At 40.7% G+C, this 26819-nt stretch overlaps 1 protein-coding gene across 3 annotated transcripts in view; it reads right to left on the bottom strand.

The window, feature by feature from the left end:
• Positions 1-26819, bottom strand: part of CCDC171 (coiled-coil domain containing 171) — a 3960104-nt gene that overhangs the window by 1280393 nt on the left and 2652892 nt on the right. For all 3 annotated transcript variants that reach the window (XM_044061288.1, XM_044061289.1, XM_044061290.1), the window contains exon 20: positions 26462-26653. In XM_044061288.1, coding sequence (XP_043917223.1) covers positions 26462-26653 — 192 coding nt within the window. The remainder of the gene's footprint in view (positions 1-26461; positions 26654-26819) is intronic.

Below are 26819 nucleotides of genomic sequence, written 5' to 3'. Positions count from 1 at the left end.
TCATGTTAAACCTCACAAAGCCATTAATATTATTGCCATCTATCTACCACCAGGTAACAACCTGCATAACACTGAATCTCTCCTCTCCTGTTCATCTTTTTTCTAACTCGAGAGACCATCATCCTAGGTGATTTCAACCCCGACTGGTTGTCCTGCTCCTCCAACTCTCCTACCACCTTCATTAACTTATACAACTGCTCCCAAACTATTAACTGTCCCACCCGCAGTGATAAAGTCTCTAACAAAAAAATGCTTCTGGACTGGATATTAATAAACAAGCCTAATCTAGGTAGCTAGCAGGTTGTCTACCAGTCACACTTAGTGATCATGCCCCTACATTTCTAATCAGAAGAATACATATCCAAAGTGGTATTCCTTTCAAATACACCTGTAGTAAAAAGAACTTCTCCCCTAACACATTCAATATCATACTACAACACTGTGATTGGTCCCCATTAAAAAACCTGCAACTAGATCTTGCTGTTGAATACTTCAATAACAAATATCTTGAAATATTGAATAACCTTGCCCCTTCAGGAAAATTCACCAAAAATCAAAACAGCTCCCTTGGCTATCTAATGAAACCAAACAACTAATGACGCAAAGGGATAGAGGCTGGACTCTGCCATACAACCAAAAACACAGCTGGTGTCTCCCTTTATCAGCATCTTAGAAATCAAACTAAGAAAACTGTCATTTGTGATAAAAAAATGTTTACCTGCCAACAAAAATATCAGCATAACCCATAAATGTTCTGGCAAAACATCAATCACCTCCTCAACCCTGGTAAAACCTCCACCCCTGCTCCCCTCACTAATACCACCTCACAGCCCTTATCCTCGCAGTTCAACTCTCATTCCATCAACTCTATCACTGCTCAATTTAACAACAAACTAATCCCACCACTCATAGTTCCTTCCCCAACCTCTGACACTAACACTTTGCTTTAAACCAATTCAAACTTCCTACATAAAAAACTACTATCTAAACTAAAACCTTGATGCTTGGCTGCTGATCAGCTTCCAAATGAGTCCCTAAAACTTGTTGCTCCTTCCATTCCCTACCCCATATCCATACTAATAAACCACTCTCTCTCTGAACAGTATATGCCCAGTCTATGGAAGATTTCTCATATCATAGCATTTCATAAAGGCGGCCCATCTAGAGACATTACAAACTATCATCCCATTCCCATCCTCTCTCCCACTGCCAAAATCCTAGAGAAATGTATTCATCAGCAACTCATGAATCACCTCACTACTAACAACCTACTGTCCAGCTCTTAGCATGGTTTCAGGCCTAAACACAGCTCTCATTTCCTTTACAGATACCATTCACTGCCTCAAAAATGAAGAAAGTACAGTTGTGTACCTACCATAAATATAGATGTTAGAGTGTATTCACTGCTGCAGTCATTACTCTTGGGTTATCCTGCTGGCAGGCTACCCGCAGCCAGCCTGAATTCCAAAGTCCTGGTCCGGCATTGGTTGCTGTCGCCTCTTCCCTGACGTCAGTGCGCCAGGGGTCTAAAAGATGCAGCCGATGCCATTTTCTTCAGTTTTTCTTGCCCCAAGATGTCAAGTGCCCCCAAAAGAGTAGACTAAATATATTATGTCAATAAACAAACATGCAGTAAAGAAACATTTCCTTCATCTACAAGCAAATACACCACATAGGTTGTATAGAATACAGAAGTACAGATAAATCCCAGCAAAAGAAAGGGTGACAGTGGGAGGGTAACCTGGACTGCAACAGTGAATACACTCAAACATCTACATTTATGGTAGGTACACAACTGTACTATGTTCATCGTGTTTCACTGTTGCAGTCATTACTCTTGGGTTGAATCCCAAAGCCGAGGATGGGTGGCTGAGCTAAATAGGATTAGGAGAGGCTATGAGGCCCTGCAGAACTGCAGTGGCAAAGCCTGCTCTGGATTTAGAGTAAAGAGGTAAGTGGTAGTGCTTTGTAAAAGTGTGCACTGAACTCCAAGTTGCAGGCTCTAAGATATCTTTGGTTGGTACTCCTCTGAGGAAGGCTGCTGAAGTGGCTGCTGCTCTGGTAGAATAAGGCCTAATGCCCTTAGGCACTGATTTGCCATGCTGAGAATAGCAGAAATGGATGCAATGGCCTATCCATTTAGAAATGGTCTGTTTTGAGATCACCTTTCCTTGTGATCCTGCAGCATATGACACTAAAAGTTGCTCAGTCTCTCTGAAAGCTTTAGTTCTATCCAAGTAGAAGCATAGCTGTCTGTGTATGTCCAAAGAATGCAGAATTTTCTCACCCTTGTTCTGTGGGTCTGGATAAAAGGTAGGCAAGTGAATGGTTTGGTTGAGGGGCACACTGGATACCACCTTAGACATAAATGTTAGGTTTGTCCTCAGAGAAACCCTGTCTGGATGAAAAATGATAAAAGGTTCCACAGCCATGAGTGCTTGTAACTCCGAGACATGTCTTGCAGAGGTTACTGCTAGGAGCAGAGCTGTTTTCCAGGATAAGAATTTTATATCAGCTGTTGAGGCTGGCTCAAAAGGAGGCAGTGTGAGTTTTTCCAAGACATAATTGAGGTCCCATGCTGGAACTGGTGCTCTCCTTGGAGGCCTGATGTTTTTGGCCCCTTTGAGGTACTGCCTTATTAAAGGATGAGAACAAATAGGTGGTTCCGTATTGTAATGTGCTGAAATGGCAGAGGCATGAATCTTAATTGATGAAAAGGAAAGGCCTTTGTCCAGCATCTCAGTTAAGTAATGTAAAATCTAAGGGTTATTTGGTACATACGTGTCAATGCCTTGTTCCTGGTTCCAAGCACAGAATCTCTTCCATTTTTCTGCATAAGATTTTCTGGTACTGGGCCTCCTGGCCTCCAAGATAACATTCATAGCAGCTTTTGAAAGAGGAGTGGTCTGAATAGCTACATTATCCACCATGCTGCCAGATTTAAGGTCCTGAGTTGGCTGTGCAGGATCCGATTGTTTTATTGGGTCAGCAAGTGAGATGTTTGAGGCAATATCCATGCTGGACCTTGAAAGAAGCTCTTTAGGATTGGGTACCAGTGCTGGTGTGGCCAGTCTGGTGCAATCAGTATAATTTTTGGTTTCTCTTGTCTGACCTTTAGGAGTACCCTGGAAAGGAGAGGCAGTGGAGGAAAGGCATATACTGTTAGATTTTTCCAGCTGAAGGGATAGGGCGTCCACTCTCCATGCTTGTTTGTGATAAATCCTTGTGCAAAATCTCTGTAATTGGCAGTTGTGAGGGGAGGCAAATAGATCTATGTCTGGGCATCCCCATTTCCTTGTTATCATGCTGAAGACTTGTGGATCCAGTTTCCACTCGTCGTGATCCATGAGGTTTCTGCTTAGTTCGTCTGCCAGAGTATTTGTTTTTCCTGGCAAGAATTGTGCTTGCAGGTAAACTTGATAAGTCAATGCTGTGTCCCATAAGGTCATTGCTGGTCTGCAGAGGGGGTAGGAATGTGTGCCTCCCTGCTTATGTACCACATGACCGTAGTATTGTCCATCTTTATCGGTAGCTGTCCTGGATGAAGTAGATCCTTGAAAGCTGTCAGGGCATTCTGAACAGCCAGCATCTCTTTTTGAATGATGTGAAGATGCATCTGGCTTGCAGGCCATGTGCCCTGAATACATTTTCCTGCCATATGGGCCCCCCAGGCATAATCTGATGCATCCATTGTCAGTGTCTGTCTGGCTGTGGGTAAACTAAATGGCAGACCCTTGTTGTGGTGACAGGCCTGTGCCCACCATCGAATCTCCTGTTGCAGGCAGGGAATGAGGGTAACTACAGTCTCCAGGCTGTGGCAATGCTGAGTCCAAACACTTTTTAGATACCATTGTAGTTTCCTCATATGCAGTCTGGCATATGGAATTAGAAGAATGCAGGATGCCATGAAGCCCAAGGCCTGCAGAATTTTCCTTGCAGATAACTGGGTCTTTGTTGCCAACTTTTTGAAGTAAGAAGTCGGTTGCCTTTGTTTGTCTGGCGTGAGATAAGCCATCTGGGCAGTTGTATTTAAGCTTGCATCCAGGAATATTACCTCGTGAGAGGGTACTAGTTTTGATTTCTTTTCGTTTACTGTGTACCCTAGGTAAATTAGTAATCTTTTTACAAACGCCAGATACTTTAGAAGAATGTCTTTGTTCTCTGCTTGAATAAGGCAGTCGTCCAAGTAGGGATACATCTGAATTCCTCTTTGTCTGCAAAATGCAATTACTGGTGCCAGGCATTTTGTGAAGACTCTGGGCGCAGTAGATAAGCCAAAGGGCAGTGCAGAGAATTGGTAGTGCATTGAGCCAGCTATGAATCTGAGGTATCTTCTGCAAGATTATCTGATTGGGACATGCAGGTATGCTTCTTTTAGGTCCAAAGTCATGAGCCAAGCCTTCTTGCCCAGCATGGGCAGTAGCTGCTGTAGAGTCAACATCTTGAATTTTGGAACCTCCAGAAACATGTTTAGTATAGACAGGTCCAGTAATGGTCTCCAGGTTTTGTCCTTTCTGGGCACTAAGAAAAGTCTTGAGTAAAATCCTTGCCCCTGCTCTTGTTGTGGTACTTGCTGAATGGCCCTCATGTCCATGAGGGCTGTAATTTGCTTTTGTGCATCTGCCCATTGATTGTAAGGCTGGTCTGACATACCTTTTGCCCTTGGTAGGGTGTGAAAATGGAACCTGTAGCCCTGGGACACTATGTTCAAGACCCATTTGTCTTGGGTAATCATTTGCCAATTTGGTGAAAAAAGTGCTAGTTTTCCCCCTAAGGGGGCTGCCAAAAGAAAAGTGCTTGTATCTGGCAGAGGAATGTCATTTGGACTGTTTCCTGTAAGGTTGTGATTTGTCTTCTCCGCTTTTGGAGGCAGGAGCACCCCATTGTTTAGGCCTGTATGAGCCTTGGGGCTGTGATCTGCCTCTGGGATGTCTGTATCTGCCTCTTTGTGGCTTGTCTGACACTGGAAAGGACCAGTTTTTTGAAGGCCAGTTCCTGCTAAATCTGGGTGGCTGTACCTGTAAGAAATCCTTAACTGTCTGCATGGATTTCGCTTTATCCTCCATTTTCTTCAACACCTCTTCTGCTTTAGCACCAAACAAAGTATCATGCTGTAATGGAGCATCTAATAATTTTGCTTTAACATGATCAGGCAGATTTTGTTCCTTTAATCAAGCATGCCTTCTAATAACAGAACCTGAAACAGCAGCCCTGCAAGAAGCCTCCAGTGAATCACAACCACATTGCAAAGTATGCTTTCCCACTTGTTCAGCTGCATGCAATAAATCCTGCATTTCCTTGTTCTCTGAACATTCAGAATTTGTCAACATTTTCTGTTTAAGCAGTGACATTAAGTATTGCTGATATTTAAGCATATGAAACTGACAATTTAAAGCCCTTACAGCCAAGGTAGCAGAAGTGTAAACTTTTTCCTCCCATCTGTCCAGTGCCCTAGAATCCCTATCAGAGGGGACAGGGTTTATTGCAGTGGAAGCTTTGACCCCTTTGGGACCCTGAGATATACTGTCTGGGTCAGCAGCAGGGTTTTTATATAGGAATTTATGAGAATCTGGGACCCTGTAGTATCTGTATGGCTTAGCAGGTGCAGGGGGTAGAGAGTCAGGGGACAGGCCGGACTCTGAAAATACATCATGTACAATGTCTAGAACAGGTGGAATAGCAAGGGGTCTGTGCTGAGGAAGTAGGAGAAAGTCTCTGAGCCTTTTCTTAGATTCCGAGTAATCTTGGCTCTCCCAGTGGAAATAATCCCTCATGGTATGTAGGGTTCCCCCAAAAGAATAATCCTCAGAAGGAGAGGCTGAAGGAATGGATTCTTCAGCATCAGAATCCTCATAGGGAGGAATAGAATAATCCTGTTCAGAAGGGGAATCAGAGGAAATAGAAACCTGATCAGAAGAATCATATTCTGTCTCTTGCCTAGGCCTCTTATCAGGAGGGGGATGGGAACCCCTGATCAAAGTAATTAGGTCTTCGGCCATTTTAAGCATCTGTTTTTTAGGCATGGAAGTCTGAGTAGGAGAATGCTGTACTTGTTTCTTTGTCTTTACAGCTGCTTTAGTCTTTGTCTTTGAAGCTGAAGATGGTTTAACATATAACTGTGTAGGTCTGAAGACACTCTCAGAAGCAGATGCCTGCTCAGCGGCTCTGGACCCATCTGAGGGAATGATTTCCGAGTGTTCAATACCTTGAGTATCCAGAGGCCCAGTCGGATCCACGTGGGAGTCGGAAGTGGCCTGTGGCTCTGAGGTAGCGGGCACCAGAGGCTGCGAAAGCGCCTCACTGAGAACCGGCGAACTGGCGACTGGCCTAATGGAGGCCTTGTCGGTTTTGGACATCGGATGCCTATCCTTTTCCTTGTCCTTGCGTTTTCTGTAAACTCCGGTCGTCGGCTGTTCTGACGGCATTATATAATTAAACCTTCGGCCAAAGTAATGAAATGCAAAATCGAACCGACACTTAATAGTGCGTTGGTTAAATCTAGCACAAAACCAACAGCTAGCAACATCGTGGTCAAGGCCTAGGCAAGGAATACAGTAAGAGTGAAAATCCTTATGAGGTATTTGCTTCCCACAAGAAATACAATTGTTAACTTTTTCTGACATCAGTCTGGAGCAAGAAAAAAGTTTCCCCAATGGGGTACTTAGCTTTAATGAAGACTTCAGTTCTGAAATTCGATTTGAAAATCTCAGGAGTCGGCCGACCGGCACTTGCAAACTGCTTTTGCTTCGGGCACCATGCGGCAAGAAAGACTGGGGAAAATGGCGTCGGCTGCATCTTTTATATCCCTGGTGCACTGACGTCAGGGAAGAAGCGACAGCAACCGACGCCGGACCAGGACTTTGGAATTCAGGCCAACTGCGGGTAGCCTGCCAACAGGATAACCCAAGAGTAATGACTGCAACAGTGAAACACGACGAACATCAGCTAGTCTCAGCTATTTTCCTAGACATGTAAAAAAGCTTATGACACTGTATCCTACCATCTTCTACTTAATAAATTTGCCACTCGTCACCTCACTATCTCAGCCCTAACATGGTTCCACAGCTATCTAACCGTCAACAGGCTACTAAATGGGCAAACACCCTTTCTCCTCTATTACCAGTCACCACAGGGGTACCCCAAAGCTCCATACTTGGGCCCCTTCTCTTTGTCATATTTACCAATAACCTCAACACTGCCACCCAAAACGCCACCATCATCCAGTATGCTGATGATTCCTCTCATCTGTCAGCCCACTCTTTTGTAGAACTGCAAAATAAAATGCAAAAATCTTTCTGGGACATTGAAAATTACCTCTCCAATCATCAACTCATTATTAACCCAAATAAGACCAAGCTCATATTATTCTCCAACTAAACATCCAAACTCAGCACAACACCCCTCTCTATACAGTTCCCCCAATAGGACAATAATCAAATTCACCAATCAGACCAAGCTGCTTGGAGTTACAATAGATGATGCTCTAAAATTTGATAAACACATATGCCTTACAATCAAAAAAGTTCACTCCAAACTTGGTGCTCTCTACAGGGTTAAGCCTTACCTTTCACAACTAGCTAGACTTGCCACAGCTAGATCTCACTTGTTATCCACCCTCATCTACTGCTCTCAGATCTTTACAAATCTATCCAAAGTTGACCGAAATAAATTAGAATCCTGCTATAACAAAACAGCTACATTTGTCGCCAGACAACTCTCTAAAATGCATCACTGTTCAGTTCTCAGACAACTCAACTGACTGGAGCTTCCCAACCTGTTAGTCCTAACGTAACTTTCTATTGCCCATAAAATCATTTACAACCCCGAAGAATGTCAAGCTTTTTCAAACCTGTTCAGCCTAACACTAACTGTAGGCTCCTAAGGTCATCCAGTAAAATACTAAAAGTATCCCTGTCTCACAACTATCATGGCAACTCCCTCTACTCCTATAAAATTGCCAAGGACTGGAACAATCTTCCTCAGCACATCTTACATATTCCAAACCTGTCCACATTTAAAACTACCCTGGAAAGATTATCTATATGCTAACTGGCTTTGCACCTGTATTCCTCCTGGCTAGTTTTCTTCATTCTATTTAATTTCTCTTCTAGTGCATCAGATTTTTCTGCTCATTTCTTGCATTACTTCCATATTTGCCCTTTTGGATAATGTACACATTGACTACCTACTTTTTGCTTTTGTTCTTAATTTAATTTTTACTTACTATATATAGCTAGCTATTCCTTCTAATATTTCTGTGATCGTGAAACATATTTTCAAACATACTTTTTGATATATGGCGTAACTGCTTACCTATACTTTAACTAATTTTTGTACTGTTCTAGGGCTTTTCTCCCCGGGTCTCTGCTGAAAATGGGATACTGATCCAGTCGGACACTACCCAGTTAACAAATGCAAATTTGCTTTTGTTCTTAATTTAATTTTTACTTACTATATATAGCTAGCTATTCCTTCTAATATTTCTGTGATCGTGAAACATATTTTCAAACATACTTTTTGATATATGGCGTAACTGCTTACCTATACTTTAACTAATTTTTGTACTGTTCTAGGGCTTTTCTCCCCGGGTCTCTGCTGAAAATGGGATACTGATCCAGTCGGACACTACCCAGTTAACAAATGCAAATAAATAAATTCCTCCTTTGCATAAATATGAACCGTCTTAAATCTACTTTCTTTTCCATGCCCATATTTCTTCTTCAGATGTCTCCTGCTCCTCCTGATTCTCCTTACTTGTGGGACTCATTGCTTCATCATGCTGTCATATAACCTCTTAGAAGTTCTACACTAAAAACAATAATAAACAAATGCAAATAAAACTTAGTAAGGAACACTTTAGAACACTTAAATTAATCCTGAAAACAGCACTGACATCTAGGAACAAAATTAAAGATAAAAAACAATTTGCTCTTCCTGTACTAACTTACAGTACTGGAGTGAGTGACTGGCTGCAAAAATGTGTTGGATAGATTAGACAGGAAAACAAGCAGGATGCTTCATGCTCATGCTCATCAAATGATTTATAAAAATCAGTGCATACCAGAATAATATATTTCCCATTCCGAAGAAGGGATAGGCCTCCTTGAAACTGATTAAATGTGTAGATCTGCAATTGTGGGACTGCACACATACCTGCTAACATTACAAGACCCAAACATAGTGAATGTTTTGAAACATGAGGAAAATAAATCTAAGATGACGTCTCTGCGTAGTCTAGCAGAAGCATATCAGTGTCAAGCAGGAATGAAAATAAAACCAGAAGTAGATAAAAAATCAGGCAGCAACTGAATGTGCCAAAAAACAAAAGAAAGAATGTAAGGTGAAGGACCAGATGAGAAGGCAAGAAATGTGAGAAATGCATAAATATAGTTGCAAGTACAGGAAAACTTCTAGAAGAACCTTATGTTGATCAGCACTGAACGCAGGAATGGTTAAGGAGATGTAAATTCAAACCAAGACATGAAAGGTTAATACTGGCGGCCCAAGATAGTGGGCTATGTTGATTTACAAAGTACAATGAATATATGGAAGAATCTGACAAATGTAGGTTTTGTAAAACAGAATTGGAAACAGTTGCACACCTCATTGCTGGTTGTGACATACTACTGGCAGAAGGACTGTATACTGATAATGTGGCAAGACTGTTGCACTGGGGATTGTGCAAACATGGTATTGAAGTGGCTGACAAACACTGGAAATATGAGCCACAAAGTATCATAGAAAATGAAGTCTACATCACCCATTACAAACAGTTCAAAAGACAGATGCTAGAAAACTGGATATAATGGTCTATGAAAAAAAGACAAAAGTAGCATTGATCATTGAAATCACCACAGTCAGTGACTACAGTGTCTTGCAAACAGAGAGAGAGAGACAAAGTCATAAAATATCTCTATTTGCAAGCAGAAACGACAGCAATGTAGACAAAAGATATACATATAGTTCTATCAGTAGCAGTAGGAGCAATGGGTCTTATAAAAAAGAATCTACAATCGTATTTAGATATGTTACCAATACATGCAACCCCATACAGATTGCCGGAGGAGTCATTACTGGGCAAACTGCGGGTGCTGTGAAGAGCACTTCTGGCTGACATCAAAGATTGAAACAATACTAGTTTCATGAGCTTTAATCGTACTTTAACTTAGGAATGGGGTCCATTCCAGTCATGTTATTAAAAATCCAAAATACTTGGAGTAATTAAAAAAGTAGAAAGTGTGACGATCAGCAAAGTATTAAGCAGAGTACACACACACACACACACATACATATATATATATATATATATATAATATATATAATATATATATATATATATATATGTGTGTGTGTGTGTGTGTATACATACATATATATATAAAGAAGTTATGTACTCACCATAATGTTCCATGTATGTAGTCCATCTCGCCGAACATTATTACATGTGGGTTCGGAGCCGATCCTTGGCTCCGACTCAGCCACTTAGAAAGCCTGAAACTTCTGATTGGCTCATGGCTAATAGGTATCCCATGATGCATGCGCACATTCCCCAGATCTTGTTTGCTACTAGTCTACCAGAATAAGACAGGAAAAAGGACAAAGATCTGGAAGAATAAACTGTAATAAAAGGCACCCTTGTGGCAAAAACCACTACAGAAAAGGAAAAACTGTATCCAGATCCTCCAGGAAGGGGGCTGGTGAATGGGTTCATAATAATGTTCATGAGATGGACTACATACAAGGAACGTTATGGTGAGTACATAACTTCTTTATGTTATGTAGTCCTATCTCGCCTCCATTATTACATATGGGACAGCGTCCCTAGCATCTTGAATGGGTGGCTCACTGGAAGATACTCCTGAGTACCGTGGAACCAAACAAAGCTCTACCCCTGGAAGTTAAATCCAACTTATAATGGGAAATGAAGGTATGAGGGGTAGCCCATGTTGCTGCTGCAGATATGTTATCAGTAGGTGTCCTGGCTTGGAAAGCAGCAGAAGTAGAAAAGGACTTGGTAGAATGCACTTTGACTTTAAAGGGTAACTCCTTTCCCTGAGAGCTGTAAATAAAGGAAATACAACTAGAGATCCAGTTCTAAAGTGTAACATTGGAAACTGGCAAGCCCATTCTCGCCTCAGCAAAGGAAATAAACAGCTGTTCTGAATTCTTTGGTCCGGTGGATATAGAAACGTAGTTGCCTGTGCACATCCAATTGGTGGAATGTATGCTCTGCTTTACTGGAGTGATTAGGGAAGAACACTGGCAATTCAATTGTTTGGTTTAAGTGAAACTGAGAATAGACTTTAGGAATAAAAGAAGGGTTGGTCCAGAGAGAAACCCTATCTTTGTGAAAAATTAAATATGGAGGTTTAACAGACAGAGCCTGTAATTCAGAAACTCGCCTGGCTGAGGTTATTGCTATCAGAAAAAGAGTCTTCCAAGATAGAAATTTCAACTGACAACTATGGGCTGGTTCAAAGGGTGGCAGAGTAAGTCTAGCCAGAACTAGATTCAGGTCCCAAGGAGGAACGGGGTCTTGCACAGGAGGTCTTAACATCATGGAACCCTTAAGAAAGGATTTGCACAGTTTGTGAGACATAAGAGTGGAATCATTAATCCCCACATGAAAATTAGATATTGCTGCTAGTTGAAATCAGAGTGTAGCAGCCGCTGAACCTTGGTGAAAAAGTTCGGAAAGAAACTCTAGAACAATAGTAATGGGAGCTGTAAATGGATCAACTTCTCTATTGTGTGCCCATATGGAAAATCTCTTCCATTTACTATGATGCAATTTTCTGGTCGAAGGCTTGTGAGAAGAGGTAATAATATGAGTTACAGCAGGAGACAAATCATGAAGCCTGACTAGTGACGGAACTGGAGCAGCCATGCTGTCAGTTTGAGTGTGTGGAGACTGGGGTGAACAGAACCTGATGTGTGTCAGGAGGTCTGGCACTGGGTCCAGAGTCCATGGGCAGTCCAACAGGTGAGGCCTGAGAAAAGGGAACCAAATCTGACGAGGCCAGTAAGGAGTGATGAGGATCATCTTGTTTCCCAACAGCATTGTTTTCTGTATGACCTTGGAGATGAGTGGAAAAGGAGGAAAAGCATAAAGGAGTCCTGGGGGCCAATCGTGGACTAGTGCATCTCTTGGAGACTCCCCTGGAGGGGGGGATGAGAGAGAAAAAGGTGCTGCATTTGGTGCTGATGGGACTGGCAAAGAGGTCGCAGCAGGGTTGTTCCCACTTGTGAAAGATCATACTGGCTATTTTCTGGTTCAAGGACCATTCGTGAGGTAACAATATTGCCCTGCTTAGCTTGTCCGCTATTACGTTGGAAGTCCCTGGGATGTGCATTGCAGTGAGAAAGTGTTGGGAAGAAATCACGCAATTCCAAACTCGCATGGCCTCTCGACATAAGGGGTATGATCTGGTCCCCCCTTGTTTGTTTAGATACCAGACAACCGGCATGTTGTCGGTCTGAATAGCTATCGTCCTTAGAGGGAGAAAGTCGTGAAGTGCTTGCAACGCTAGAAGCACCGCCCTTATCTCTAGGATATTGATATGCAGATGGGCCTCCTGCTCTTGCCATGGGCCTTGGACAGTCCTGCCAAGATAATACCCCCCCCCCACCCTGAGAGGCATCCGTGGTCACAGTGGCAACGGGTTGATGCGGTACAAAGGGAGTCCCTGTTGTAAGATGACCTGGTTGAATCCACCAGCGTAGGTCCTTTTTGCAAGAATCTGTAACCAGGATCTGATGATGTAGAGGCAACTGCTGAAATGACCACTGGGATGACAGTAGCCGTTGGGAGTATTCTCATATGCAGTCTTGCTACAGGTACCAAGGTTATGGTTGACGCCATAGTTCCGAGAAGCTGCAACACCACCTTCGTTTTGACTCTTCGAAGAGGAAGTATCCTGTAAATTTGTTGCACAAAATTCTGTATTCTGTCTGTAGGTAGTCTGGCTGTCATCTTGACCGTGTCTATGTCTGCTCCTATAAAAGTTATAGACTGAGTGGGCAAGAAAGAGGATTTTTCCCAGTTTATCGAAATTCCCAACTGGGAACAGAGCTTGATTGTGGAATCTCTCGACTGAATTAGGCGATGCCTGGTGGTGGCAGTCAGGAGCCAATCATCCAGGTATGGAAAGACTTGGATTCCCTGACGCCGCAAATGAGCTGTGACTACTGCCATGCACTTGAACACCTGGGGGGCTGTGGTGAGACCAAAGGGCAGCGCCCAAAACTGGTAATGACTGGCTCCCAGCTGGAAGCATAGGTAGCTCCTTGATGCTTTGTCCATCATTGTGGTAGTAGGCATCTTGGAGAGCTATTGAGCACATTCAGCTGTCTCTCCCCAACAAAGGGAGCATGGATTGTAGAGTTACCATTCGGAACTTGGACTTCTTTACATGCTCGTTTAACCTGCTGAGGTCTAGGATGGGTCTCCAGTCCCCTGTTCTTTTTGGAACTAAAAAGAACCTGGAGTATGTTCCGAATCCTGTCTGGTCTGTTGGGACCTTTTGGATGACTCTTTTTAATAGCAGCTTTTCTATCTGTATAGCTGCTTGATCCCTATGACTGAGTGGTACCATCTGGGATCCTTTTGGGAGGGCGTGGTGGAAGGGAAAAGGGTATAGAGTAACCTCTGGTAATAATGTCTTGTACCTTCCCACGGCTGAATTAAGCTTTATCTATTAAAAGCTTGTTAAAATTGAAAGTACACACACATTTATGGCACCGTATTGAAATATAATTTTTTAATATTTGATGGGGAATATTATCAACAAATTAGTGGGGTGTCCATGGGCGCAGCGTGTGCCCCTACGTATGCGAATATTGTTCTTTCAAAATGGGAAGAAAAATATGTCACAAATTCCAGTTTCAATAAGTACTGGACATTGTACCACAGATTCCTTGATGACATAGTGATCTTTTGGACCGGTGGAATACATACATTTCTTGAGTTCTTTGAATCTATCAGTCTGACTACAAAATTTCTGAAATTTACATATGCCATAAATAAAGATATTCTAAATTATTTGGATGTAGAGGTCATTAAATTAGATCATAAATTTGAAACCAGGGTCTTTAGAAAAGTTACATATTGTAACTCTTACCTACACTATAATAGTTCCCACCCCTCACACTGCAAGAAAAATATAGTTAAGGGACAGTTTGTGAGGGGTTCTAGGATGACAAGTAGGAATATAGATTTTATACAGGAATGTGACAAATTGGAAACTATGTTTCTAGAAAGGGGCTATCCTATCAACTTTATTCAGGACATTAGGAAAGAAGTGGAAATAGGTAGGAAGGATAGATTTCAACCCATCAAAGGAATAATGGAAAATAGGAACTTGAATGAGAATAAAAGTGTAAATGAGAATGATAAAAATATACAAACAAGATTAATTGTTGAGTTCAATTCTATTAATAGGAATATGAAAAGTATAATAAATAAGGAATGGGAGAAATTTTTATCCTTTACAGACATGGATGAAATTAAGTATATGACACCCCATGTCATATACAAGAATCCAATATGTATACGAAACATGTTTGAAAGTAAAGTAATGAATAATAAAGGAGCATGTTATAGAAAGAAAGGCACTTTCAAATGTGGAAAGTGCCAACAATGTCCTTATATAATGAATGTAGAAGAGATATATATTGCAAGTAGGAACATGAAATTAAGAGGTAGAGATTATTATAACTGACACCCAAGGAGTGGTGTATCTAGTTATCTGTCAGAAATGCCATTCATTCTATATAGGCAAGACAGAGAGGTCCCTGAAAAAAACAAATTTATGAGCACATTTATGACATCAGCAGATTCAAAGAGACAAATGGATTATATAAGCATTGTATTGATTGTATGGAAGCCAAGTATTTATGGTTCATAATAGAGTAAGTCAAACGAGATATAAGAGGGGGTCCATGGGAAGACATCTTAGAGAATAAGGAACTATGGTGACAGGTGAGATTGGATGCAAGTAGAAAACCTGGTCTTAATGAGATGGTCTCTGTAAGACCATTATTGAAATTAAAGGCCAACAAAGTATGAGGAAAAGGAGTGAAGTTTCAATAAGAATGATCCTGGTAGAACACAAAATATCACAGTTTACATTTTAATATTTTAATATATTTATAATATTTAATTTATTTATATGTAATTAAGTATTATTAATGTTTATTTTTAACATTGTCATGTATAAATGTCAATTTTAAAATGTATTTAATGGCTTTTATATATAATATTAAATAGTATTTATATATACTGAAGGAAATATGTTTATTCAATTTTTACATTTTATATATGAATATTTGATATGTTATTGCAGGTTTTGCACACTAGAGGGAGCTGTATTCACATGAGTCTTTGAATGGTTTTAAGTTTGGTTATTTTCATGAATATGTATTAGCCCTGTTAAATATTCATGAACAGGATGAACAAGATTGGTGTATTTGAATCTTATTTTAATTGTTTGTATCATTTTATTGGACAAGTTGGTATCAATTAAAGTATATTCAATGTAAAAGATTTAATAGGAAATTGTCTGATGAAGTCCTGGTGGAGAGGGACGAAAACGCGTGTTGGTATATGTCTATGTGAAGTGCGTTAATGAACTTTTGAATCACAATAAATTACAACAAAAAATTCATCTGGTATCATTTCTGCGACTCCAGTAGCATTTTGGTGGATTACTGGTCGTTTTTTGTGCTACTATCTACTATTTTTGTGAATTTATGTATTAATATTTAATTTATTTATTTACCTATTTAGATATTTACTATATATATATATATATATATATATATATATATACACACATACACACACATTTATGGCTTTGGTTGTTTGGTGGACAACACTTGTTTTTAATATAGGAAAACAATTTTATTTATGTATAGAAAACTTTGGGATGCACACATTCTTTACCTACATATATATATATATATATATATATATATATATATAGGTTTACTATTAAAATTTCGAACGGCACTCCGCCGACTGCACTATAGTCAAACACGGAAGTTCGAAAATGATAATTGCGAACTCAAAAAAACAATCCAGGAATGGGTTTTAACATGGGTCGAGGTAGGGGAGATGTTTGTAGTTCAGAATAATACTGAACACCTACCTCGACCCATGTTAAAACCGTTCCTAGATTGATTTTTTGACTTCGACATTCGACGTTTTTGAACTTCTGTTGCTGACTATAGCACAGTCGACGGAGTGCCGTTCGAAATTTTAATAGTAAACCTATATATATATATATATATATATATATATATATATATATATATATATATATATATATATATATATCTTTTTTTTTTTTTTAATTGTCTTTTCATGGTTAGGAAATTGTATGTTTATCTAATGCCATGCTATTTTATTTTTAACAGTTTATTAACTATGTCTTAATTAATTTATTTATTTAGACGTGACTGTTTCAATTTTTTATTTACACGGTTTAACCTAATGTGAGTCATGTTGCTTTAAATGTATTTATTGTATGACATCACGTTTTTGGGCTGCTAGCTCATTGGTTTAGCTTTTTTCTGTAAGTATTTTTAAACTGGGTATCTGTGATGTTTTGTCTGATGAAGCTGACTTATCTAAGTCAGTGAAAGCGCTTACGTTAAATAAATTGGTTGAGAATCTACCGCTTGCTTGCGTCTTTGTTTTTTCAGTTTTGCTTGTTTGTAACTTTGAATAATGTCTTGTACCCACTTGTCTCGAGTGAGATTTAGCCAGGCTTCTGGGTACAAGGACAGGTGACCCCCAACCATCTCCAGAGATGCACAGTCGGGTTCCACATCAGGAACGCTGATAGGGACGGTCACGAAAGGAATCGTGACCTCCCTGATTGTGTGGGCCTCTCCTGCCTCTAGGGCGACATCTACCATTATTTCCTCCTCCCCTGCCTCTGAAGGAGGAATCACCTTATGTGTCCTGGAAAGGTCTCTGTGATTTCTTGAACCACATTTTGCCGCTCTTCTGACCTTTAGGGTAAGGTCGAGAAGGAATGGTAAAACGGACTCCCACGGCAGAGAGAGTCTTTCCTTCCTGCTCACACCTGGTGAGGGTATCTTTCACCCTGGGTCAAAAAAGAGAGGATCCGTCCACAGGAGCATTGGTGAATGTAGACTTGAAAGGCTCAGCAAAGTTGCATAGACGCATCCAGGAATGTCTCCTTAATGAGACCCCTGAACCCGCCGCTCTACTCGCACCATCAGCTGCATATGAGATCAGCTGCATGGAGGAGTTAACAATAGATGTGAGGGTAGCCAACTGAGCAGACACTGTAGATGGGACTGCTTCAGTCGAGGTACCCTGGAGAGTATCTCCTAACTCCTTTAGGAGATCTCTGAAGTCTTGTAAAATGTGATAGCTAGTTCAGCGATCAGAGTGTAAAAGCCGCTGAAGAGAAGATATGCTTCCCATACCTATCCATCATTCGGGATTCCTTATTAGATGGATGGATAGAAGTCTCTGGTAGCTCCTTCTTACTGGCCGCCGCCACCACCATGGCATCAACAGGTAAACCCTTAGATAAAAACTCTCTGTCCTTAGGGGCGGAGATAAATTTATTCGGCCTCCTGGGGACCAGTTCCACGGCATCAGGAGTCTTCCATGCTTTCTGACTCACGAGATCCAGTAATTCATCAAATGGAGGAGACACCCATGAAGCTGAGGATTGAGACTCAAAACCCTTCAGGTACACTGACTCCTCATCGGACGGTGTAACGGTGGGCCAGCTGCCTCTCTGCCTGAGGATCTCCAAAAATGTCTGCAAAGGAGACGTCTTCAGAGGACGACTTAGGGGACCTCTCCAACTCGAGGTCAGTGTCAGATGTGACAGACTCATCAGGGGAGTACTACATGCTTCCTCTTGCATGATCTCTTCCGAGGGGGCTCCTCAGCGGGATCTTCTGGGGAGGTCTTGGAAGATCGGGGACCACCCAAACAGGGGTCCTGAGGCTGAGAGTCTCTACCATTCCGGGGGAGAGAGGATGCTGAGACTGTAGTCGGCACTTGAGGGAGTATAGCATCGGTACTCCTACACGGTATGGATGAACTATCCAACATGCTCCTCGTCTTCACAAAAACTGATTCCTCCAGGCTCCGAACGACGCCCCGGCTCCGAGGAGAGCATAGGTGCCGAAGGCTCCAAAGGAATTGGCTCCGAGAACGATGTAGGGTCCGAGCTCACTCGAGCCGATGCACCAAGAGGAAGACTCGGCACCAGAGTGTCGGTTCCAAGTGTCCCCCTCGGGTCCAACCGAAGAGCTTCGGACCCTACACACTTCAGACTGCGCCGACAGTGTAGGAGAGGAGCTCGGCTCAGAGACAACCACCTGGGGTGCTGGAGCTGAGGACACCACTGTAGTCGGTACCGACAGCATTGGCTCCAAAAGCCCAATCTGGGTTGGAGGAGGAAAAAGAGCAGGGTCAGTAACAGGAGTCGGCTCTGAAACAGAAGTGGTCAGGGCTGATAAAAATTTTGGCAAGGCCGATGACTTAAGGAGTCCGAGCACCACTCTCTCGATGTCTTCTTCAGAAAAGCTCCTGGAGGATCTGGAGGACAGGGTTGGATACCTAGCTCTATGCAATATAGGCGATTTTAAAGTAGGGGAGACCAGTGGAATGGCTGTAGACCGGCTCCGAAGAGGACTGCTAGTGATCGGCACTGAAGCACTGGGTGCCGATACTGCAATGTCCGTGTCCAGAATCTCGATCGGCTCAGAGGACAGTGGAGCCGAAGAGACGGAGGCCATCTCTGATTTAGGTAACTTCTGTGGAGGTTGAGAGAGAGATGTTGAGGCTGGAGAAGGCCTTTCTGAGGTCTTGCCCTTATTTTTACCAGAAGAATGTAACCTAGCAGAGAAAGATGAACTGGCTAGGTCTTCCTTGAAAGAAGGTTTTAACAAGCTTTTTAGAATCAATTTATTCTTCCGTTCCTGGAGCACTTTAGGACTAAAGGAATGGCAAAAGAGACAAGTCTCTTGAAGATGTATGGCCCCTAAACAGTACACACAGATGCTATGTCCATCAGTGATGGACATTTTTTGAGTGTATTTAGTACACTTTTTAAATCCTGACTGTTTATGCTCTTTATGTTCTTTAGGCATAATGGCAGTCTCAATATAGGCGATTGAAGAGAAAAAACAACACACTCACTCAACAAGAGATGAACTAGATCCTCTAACTTAAACAGATCTAGCCCTACTTCTCACAACAAACAACCAAGGGAGGTTTTACTAGGTTCTCTAACTTAAACGAACCTAGTGTAAAGGGAACAGACTAGTACCTCTAAGTAAAACGGTATAGTCAAATGCACACACTCATGGGAACACACACAAAAAAGGCCAACAGGCCCAAAATTTTATAGCAGAAGTGTCAAATCCAGTAAAAAGTCAAGTCCGGTTAAAGTGACACAATCGGTATCACAATAAGGCTAACAACAATAAGAAAAGCACTTCACATGAAGTTAAAAACTTCTAACAAGCAGAATACTAAATAACGAAATCACTTAGCCACGCCAACCAAAAGAAGCTTCCGACTGAAGACGCAGCAAACGAGATCTGGGGAATGTGTGCATCCATCCTGGGATACCTATTAGCCACGAGCCAATCAGAAGTTTTCAGGCTTTCTAAGCGGCCGAGTCGGAGCCGAGGATGGGCTCCCGAACCCACATGTAATAATGGAGGCGAGATAGGACTACATAACATATATATTTATTGAACTGGTTGTTTTTTGAAGCCTTTCCAGATCGGTGTCCCAATAAAATGTCTCTGGCTTGAATTCTAGTTGGTTGGTGGAAGGTCTATAGGTCAGTGTATAGTTCATAATTTCCTGAAATTGCCAATATACACAAAATATAACACCAGGCAAAATCCATCCAACACAGTCATTTTTAATTAACAAAATTAATTCTGTTAATTAAAGGTTACTGTGCTGGGCCCATTTTGCCTGGTGTTTTATTCAGCAAGGCTATAGGTAAATTTGCTTAACTCCTTCTCCTCTATATAACCATTGGGTATTTTGCAGTTCTCTCTCTGTTCTTGAGGTTGTCTTGTTATTAACATCCCAGCCCTACGTAACTCTATAGACTCCTACCACATTCCACTTTTAATAGTTTTAGAGCACGGTTCTCATTAGCCTTTGTTTTACTTATATATAAAATTTAACCACACACAAAGGGCAACCATTTGAAAAGCTGGGACATGCATGACAGAATCCTGAAACATGGATACTGAATGGCTGAAAAACACAGACTTATATATACTAAATCAGAGATGACCATTTCCTGGAATATTCCTTTTTCTGCAAGGTATGGTAATTGCAGAGTATAAATATGTTTGGGAGGGCTTGCCCCCCACATCAGGGCACCATGCAAAAAAGAAGTTTAAAGGAAAAGATTGATGTTCAAGATGCACTCTTCTCCTGTAGTTTCTGTCATTTTTGTGGCTTGTTGTCACTCAGCATTTTGGTGCACTGACATTTCAATAGGGAGCCTACTCAAAGTTGTCCTTATCCCATTACATCTCACCCATTTTGGCAGCTGGTGACCGTAAAACTTAAGACATGGCTGCAGGAGGTAAATGATGCATGCACCATACCCATTGCCCTCAGGTTTCCACCCATCCTGGCTCCTCACCCCAACCAAGCAGATTACTTCATTCTCGTGTTTCTACACACTTACTCTTCAGCTTTTTCTCTGTCCTTTCAACACACCCATACTGCACTGTAATAACTGTGAAGGAAATAACTAGAATTAAGCTTGTAGTCTGGGTTCTAGATGCCCTGAGATATATTCTAGAGCTTCTTTCTAATGTTTTCATCCAATAATGGCCTGAAAAAATCTTAAAGAAGAAAAGAAATCCACTCATTTTTTTTCTTTCGAGGAAGAACTGAGCTGTGCCCAAAGCTTAATGTTCATATCTGGCAGAAACAGAAGTCCCAAAAAACTGAAAAGAGAAATGCCTGGGAGGATAAAGAAATCATATTTGGGAAGAGCGCCTGCCTCCCTCTCCATAAAATGACATTCACTTTTTGTATCTCCTTCTGGTAATATACTGGGATGAAAGTGAAAGAAAAAACATTCAAAGTCATACATTTAGTATTGCTGCAATGATAAACACAGCAAGCCTCTTCACCCCCAACCCCCAAATGGCAGCCCCCTTCTATGTTTCCCTTTGATGCTAGGTTGGGATAAACCTTCAAGAATAAACAGACACAGTAACATATTTCAACTGGTTCCTGTCAGACATATATAGCCCTACCCTCAAAAGGTTATCACTTGTATACACATCTTTGATTGTGAGAATGTGAAAAATAATGATCTTAGCAATGTATTCCAACTCACTGTTACTGACAATACACTGTCCATAGGCAAGTTATAGTGACCTTTGGTGCACACTTCCAAGGTTTGAATGTAAGGTAAGTTTCATAAATGCTGTCATCATCCACACAGCAGCTATAATGAATTTCTGTGCAGACCTTTGACAAGATACAGTATTAAACTTGGAGGGACCCGAAGAGTGGATGATAGCAAGATCCCCCTAATAAGCCTGTGTCACAGTGCCTTATGCAGTCACGGGTCTGGCAGCATGGTGGTTCCCAGATTATCTGGGCGTCTGTTATGCATTTATGTTTTATTTTTGAAAGATAATTACTTTACTTTTTTTTTTGCTAGCAGAAAAGTCACGCAAGTTTGCCCCAACACTGTGTATGTCTACAAATAAAAGTGGTAATACTATTTTCTCACACAAACAGATACAGACACATTGCTCATGGCAAGCCAGATCTCAAAACAAACTAACAAACACACACACACACACACACACACACACACACACACACACACACACACACACACACACACACACACACACACACACACACACACTCCTCTCTCTCGTTCTCTGATTCTGACCCTGGCAAGCCACATCTATCACAAATGTTGCCATATGCAATTACATTGCATGCAGGTTGCCAATTCACCAATGGCATGTCTCCAGGGTGCTGGAGCAAATCAGAGCAACTGGATAAAAAACACAACAGAGACAGTGAGACCAAATAGACTCCAAGCAGAAGGAATCCCATTCAACAACCCAACCACAGAACTCACTGCTGTGGTACAGCAATGCTACTTGTTGTGCCAGTGTGCCAAAGATCATCTGCTCTCACACACATTTTATTCAGACCACCAAAGATAGACACGTATAAAATGCTGTCATTTAATTATGAAAAATAGTTTATGGCCAACTTGCTACTCTAGCATACACTACAATTTCCTCCCTGTAGCCATACAAACAGACACACACACACACACCTGTTTTTTTACACTGATTTCAGCTAATACTATTGTACTGTTACATTTGCTCCTGCCAAGCCAGATCAGGGTTACTATTAAACTGCAATAAAACAACTCCATGGGTAAATCACTTTTATCCACAGAAAGCCTCTGTTCTCATCATACAGCTATTGTGACTGCACACACCTCAGATGTCTATCTGTGAAACAAACTGCCAGAGGAAAGTATTCAAACTTGCTTCACACAATATACATTTGCCATGCAACTGCAAAATGATGAGTAACTTGGGCAAATAAAAGGGTGAATCATTTTCATCCACAGGCAGCCCCTACCCAGAAACTATAGCCATGCTGTTATGTACTCATCAAATGTCTAACAGTGTTAAAAACATAATGGCCACATTAATGTATTTAAACATCATTTCTCACAAACAGAAGCCACAGTAGATTATTCATCTTGCTTCACAGAAACATACATTCATCCTGTATAAACAGAATGACATCTTAACTTTTGCAAATGATAGCAGGTTCAGTCATTTCCTACCACAAATAATGCATACACCCAGCAACTATAGCTACTTTGTTGACTGTGTATACATCAGATATCCGACTCTTACAAAAATGGCCACAGTAATTTATTTTATCTCTGGCACAAGCAATAGCCATAATAAGTCTTCAAGCTTGCTTCACACAAATACACAGTATTCCTACAAACCCAGAATAACAACTGTTTAATTTGAACAAAAGACAAGCACAAAACAAACCCTCCGATAACATTTGTTTTTTTTTTTTTTTTGCTATTTTTACCCCTGCTGTGAGGTGACCATCAATCTTCTCTTGGTCAAATGGCCTATTAATTTCCCATCACTGGAGTGAGAACTGACTGACAGGCGCACAATCATTTTGGCAACCATAGGATTTTTTCAGTACTTACCTTATTGCACATGACAGTAACTCTGTGTTTGCAGTGCAAGGGACATCACTAATGGTGAACCACTGGCTTATGTGAATGATATAACCCCCTCAGGAAAGCTCTGTCCTTCTTGAAAGCAATGCTCCTGTGGGGTGTCTGTTCTCCACTGCAGTTTCAGCCATAGGACCATGCACCCTGGGCATTTGATCCTGTATTCTCCAGTCAAGAAAAGGTGAGTTTGCTATGGTGCAACACTCCTGCCCCACACAAACTACAGCAGATGCCTGTGCTACTAATCAAACTAGGGTCATTTGGATCTTAGTCAGGGAAGAGCAAGAGAACTGATAACTCTGTACACATTAGACACCAGATTGTGATCAAATGAATGAATAAATACAAAAATAACCACGTTAATGTTTCAGGTCACTGGGGTCAGCTGCATGCACTGAAACTATATGCAACATCCTCTTAGACACACACACACACACAAAATTTAACATAAAAAATATTCAGCATTCCTTTAGGTTGGGTGGCAACAGAGATCCCAGAATATAACTAAAATAGTACTTAATGATAAAAAAATTCTCACATTCTGACAGTTGCATATGGAAGTAACTGCATTATTTTGCTAATGATGCTTGCTGCCTCAGTACCAATCATCTGATGAAGTCTGAAACAATGGGAATGGCTGCTTCACTGCTTCCTCTTAACAGTCCAAGTAACTGTCCCACTGGCACACTGTCTGTACTCTCCCAAAATTGCAGAAAGACCTGGGAGCATACACAAATGCTGGGATGCTTTAAACATAGCCTAGCAAAGTCAACTGTTTTTAAAGAAATCAGAACTCTATGTCCCATGTCCTGAAATAGGAGAGTAGACTATCTTTAAGAAAACAAATATATATTTTAACATCTGTTTATCAGTGTATAGCACTAATTAAGCATGATCAATTGCAGTTTCTGGACGGATTGCAATGAACAATAAATCAATGTACATAAAAAAGAAAAACACACAAATTATGTAACAATTAAGTGGAACTTAAGTAGTAGTATAGCAAGTAGGTTTGAATATATTATAAAATAAATTCTGCATAGCAGCAGAATAGCAAGTGAAACTACAGAAACTGTAGAGTTAGCAAGGGTAAATTAGAGAGGTTGTAGAGTTAGGAATGGCAACGTTACTATGTTCATATTTAAATACAAACTGTGCTGTATGGCCACTAAAGGAAGGCAACAGAGATGTTTTAATAAGGGCATTTACTTTTAAATTGCTGGGGTCAAAGTAAGAGGATTCTGATGAGTCAGTTATATTTCTTGTCAGCAACTGCCATGCAGAGAATGGGATAGGGAAGCTATGGTCAGAGCATTGAAGTTTAGTTGCAGTGGTTTGGAGTGTTCAATCTGTTCTGGCATAGCTTCTGAGGTTGTATAGTGGGGCTAACTGAGTGTCTTGGTGTAGTAATTTGAAGAGTAGGGAGCTGAAAATAAGGTTTGGTCTTCCACTGGCAGCTATTTGGCTTTAGACAAAGTGACACAATGATGCTCCTTTCATGGTGAGCTGGTAATTAACTGGCAAATCTTATAAGAGAAGGACTGAAGTTTAGTTCTGTTTCTGTGACAGGATGTAGCAAATAGTAATCCGCATGCCAGCTGGACAAGAAGAATGCCTTTGCTTATGCTTTCTTTGGCTGGTGGACAGAAACTGGGATAATTTTGTACCCAAAACAGAATGTAATCTTGGGCCCGAGTTTTTCACTGTGTTCCAAGGAAAACTGAGGGACTGCTCAAGCCAAATGCCTAGGTACTTAATTGATGTTCTACAGAGTTTTTGAACTGAATTGTGATGTGGAGTGCTTTAGAGCATTTTGCTAGACTTTTGTATTTGCCAAAGATCGTATTTTTTTAACTGGGATTGAGCAAGGTTTTTTTGTAATGCAGTGAGTCATATGTTGAGCTCTAGGAGGTGTTTCTGTACATGCCTTTCTATGTCAAGATGATTGGGGCTTGATCTGCACATAATCACAGCATCAGCGTACAGACAGAATTACAGTTGTTGTAGGTCAAATTGTAGCTTATTAATGAAAACGGAGAAGTGTAGAGGGGTCAATACAGAGCCTTGCGGGACACAAGTGTGTGTAAGCTGAGTGAGAGAGGAAAAATTCAATTATTACTCTGAAGGTTCTATTAGGAAGGAAGTCTTGAAACCCAGTGTGTGGCCTGTAGACTGACTCCAGTTTCTAAAAAGAATGTTAGTAGGATGGAGTGGTCAATCATGACGGTCTTGAGTTAAGTCAATAAAGACAAAATTACCGTTAATGTGAAAGCTAATTTGTTTAATGTTCTACCTTGCTTAATAAAAGATTTATATTTGCAAAAAATCCAAACTATCATCAGATAGTTTTGAAACCCTATATATTTTTTTAAATAATGAAATCCTGTAAGCAATTAGAATTGTATTTTAATAAAGGTAATGATTTACTTTGACAACTGAGAATAATTGTTTATTCAGTCATGTAATATAATAACAGATCAAGAAAAGCCCTAACCTCATAATACGAAAGGAACAAGGTTTTCTCCAATACACAGTTACAAATTCTGACTGCAGGAAACTACAATAAAGAAAACCAACTAATATTTTTTTCATCCTGGTATTTGTCCCAAACCATATAAACATCAATAGGCCAAGTCATACAAGAATTACAGTAGTACACAGACTGGTTTTGTGCTGAAAAGCAAAGTTTATAGGACATATTTTCATATTTATTGTTCATCTTCATGCTTCCTGTTATAGATTATGAGATATGATATTTTTAGCTCATGAAACCACTATTTACTGTAGAATGAAGGTGATTTTACTCAATGAAATTTAAAGGCATACATGTACAATGATTTAAGACGGTCTGCAGTTTGCAAACACTGTAAGCTTCACTGCACTGGAATTTACTGTGCTTTACATTTTCAGTCTCTATGTTTTGTTTTGCAGAACACATTTTGCACTGTTTGTCTCGCACACACTGGATCACACATTTTGGAGAATAAAGTTTGGAAAATGCACTAATCTGTATGAATAACTAGCATAATTTTGTCACTAAAATACCGGAAAGTACACTATTAGAGTGGATAAGCATGCTTCATTGTTTTAAAAGTTCATTATAGTAATGGATGTAAACAGTACTTTGTTTTACTTTCTACTTGTACCTATTTAAAGACACTGACCTTTACAGCTTCACTGAGAGTTTGATCCTTGTCAGCTTCTTCACTGGAATGCAGCTCCAGTCGTAAATTCAGTTCATGCAGCTGATGTGCCTGTTCATTTAACAAAAGCTGTGCCTGCTGTTCTCGCTGTAATGCACTGTTCAGTTCAGTACAGGCACACTCAAATTTTTCAAAAGGGACCATATTTTGAGACTGAAAAACAGAAATGAAACATTCAACAGTTTAAGTCAAGTTAAAATGCAGATATTCTACAGTGCACCACAAGATACTTCTTTAACTAAAGTTACAATAAAAGACCAGGTTCAACCACTGCTATGTACTAACCACATTCAAAATAGTTTGCTAATAAGAACATGAA

The sequence above is a fragment of the Protopterus annectens genome, chromosome 2.part0 (assembly GCF_019279795.1).
Source record: "Protopterus annectens isolate FY-2018-M chromosome 2.part0, PAN1.0, whole genome shotgun sequence".
Lineage (NCBI taxonomy): Eukaryota > Metazoa > Chordata > Ceratodontiformes > Protopteridae > Protopterus > Protopterus annectens.
The sequence above is the reverse complement of the archived record's forward strand: the minus strand, read 5'-3'. Positions and strand labels throughout refer to the sequence as shown.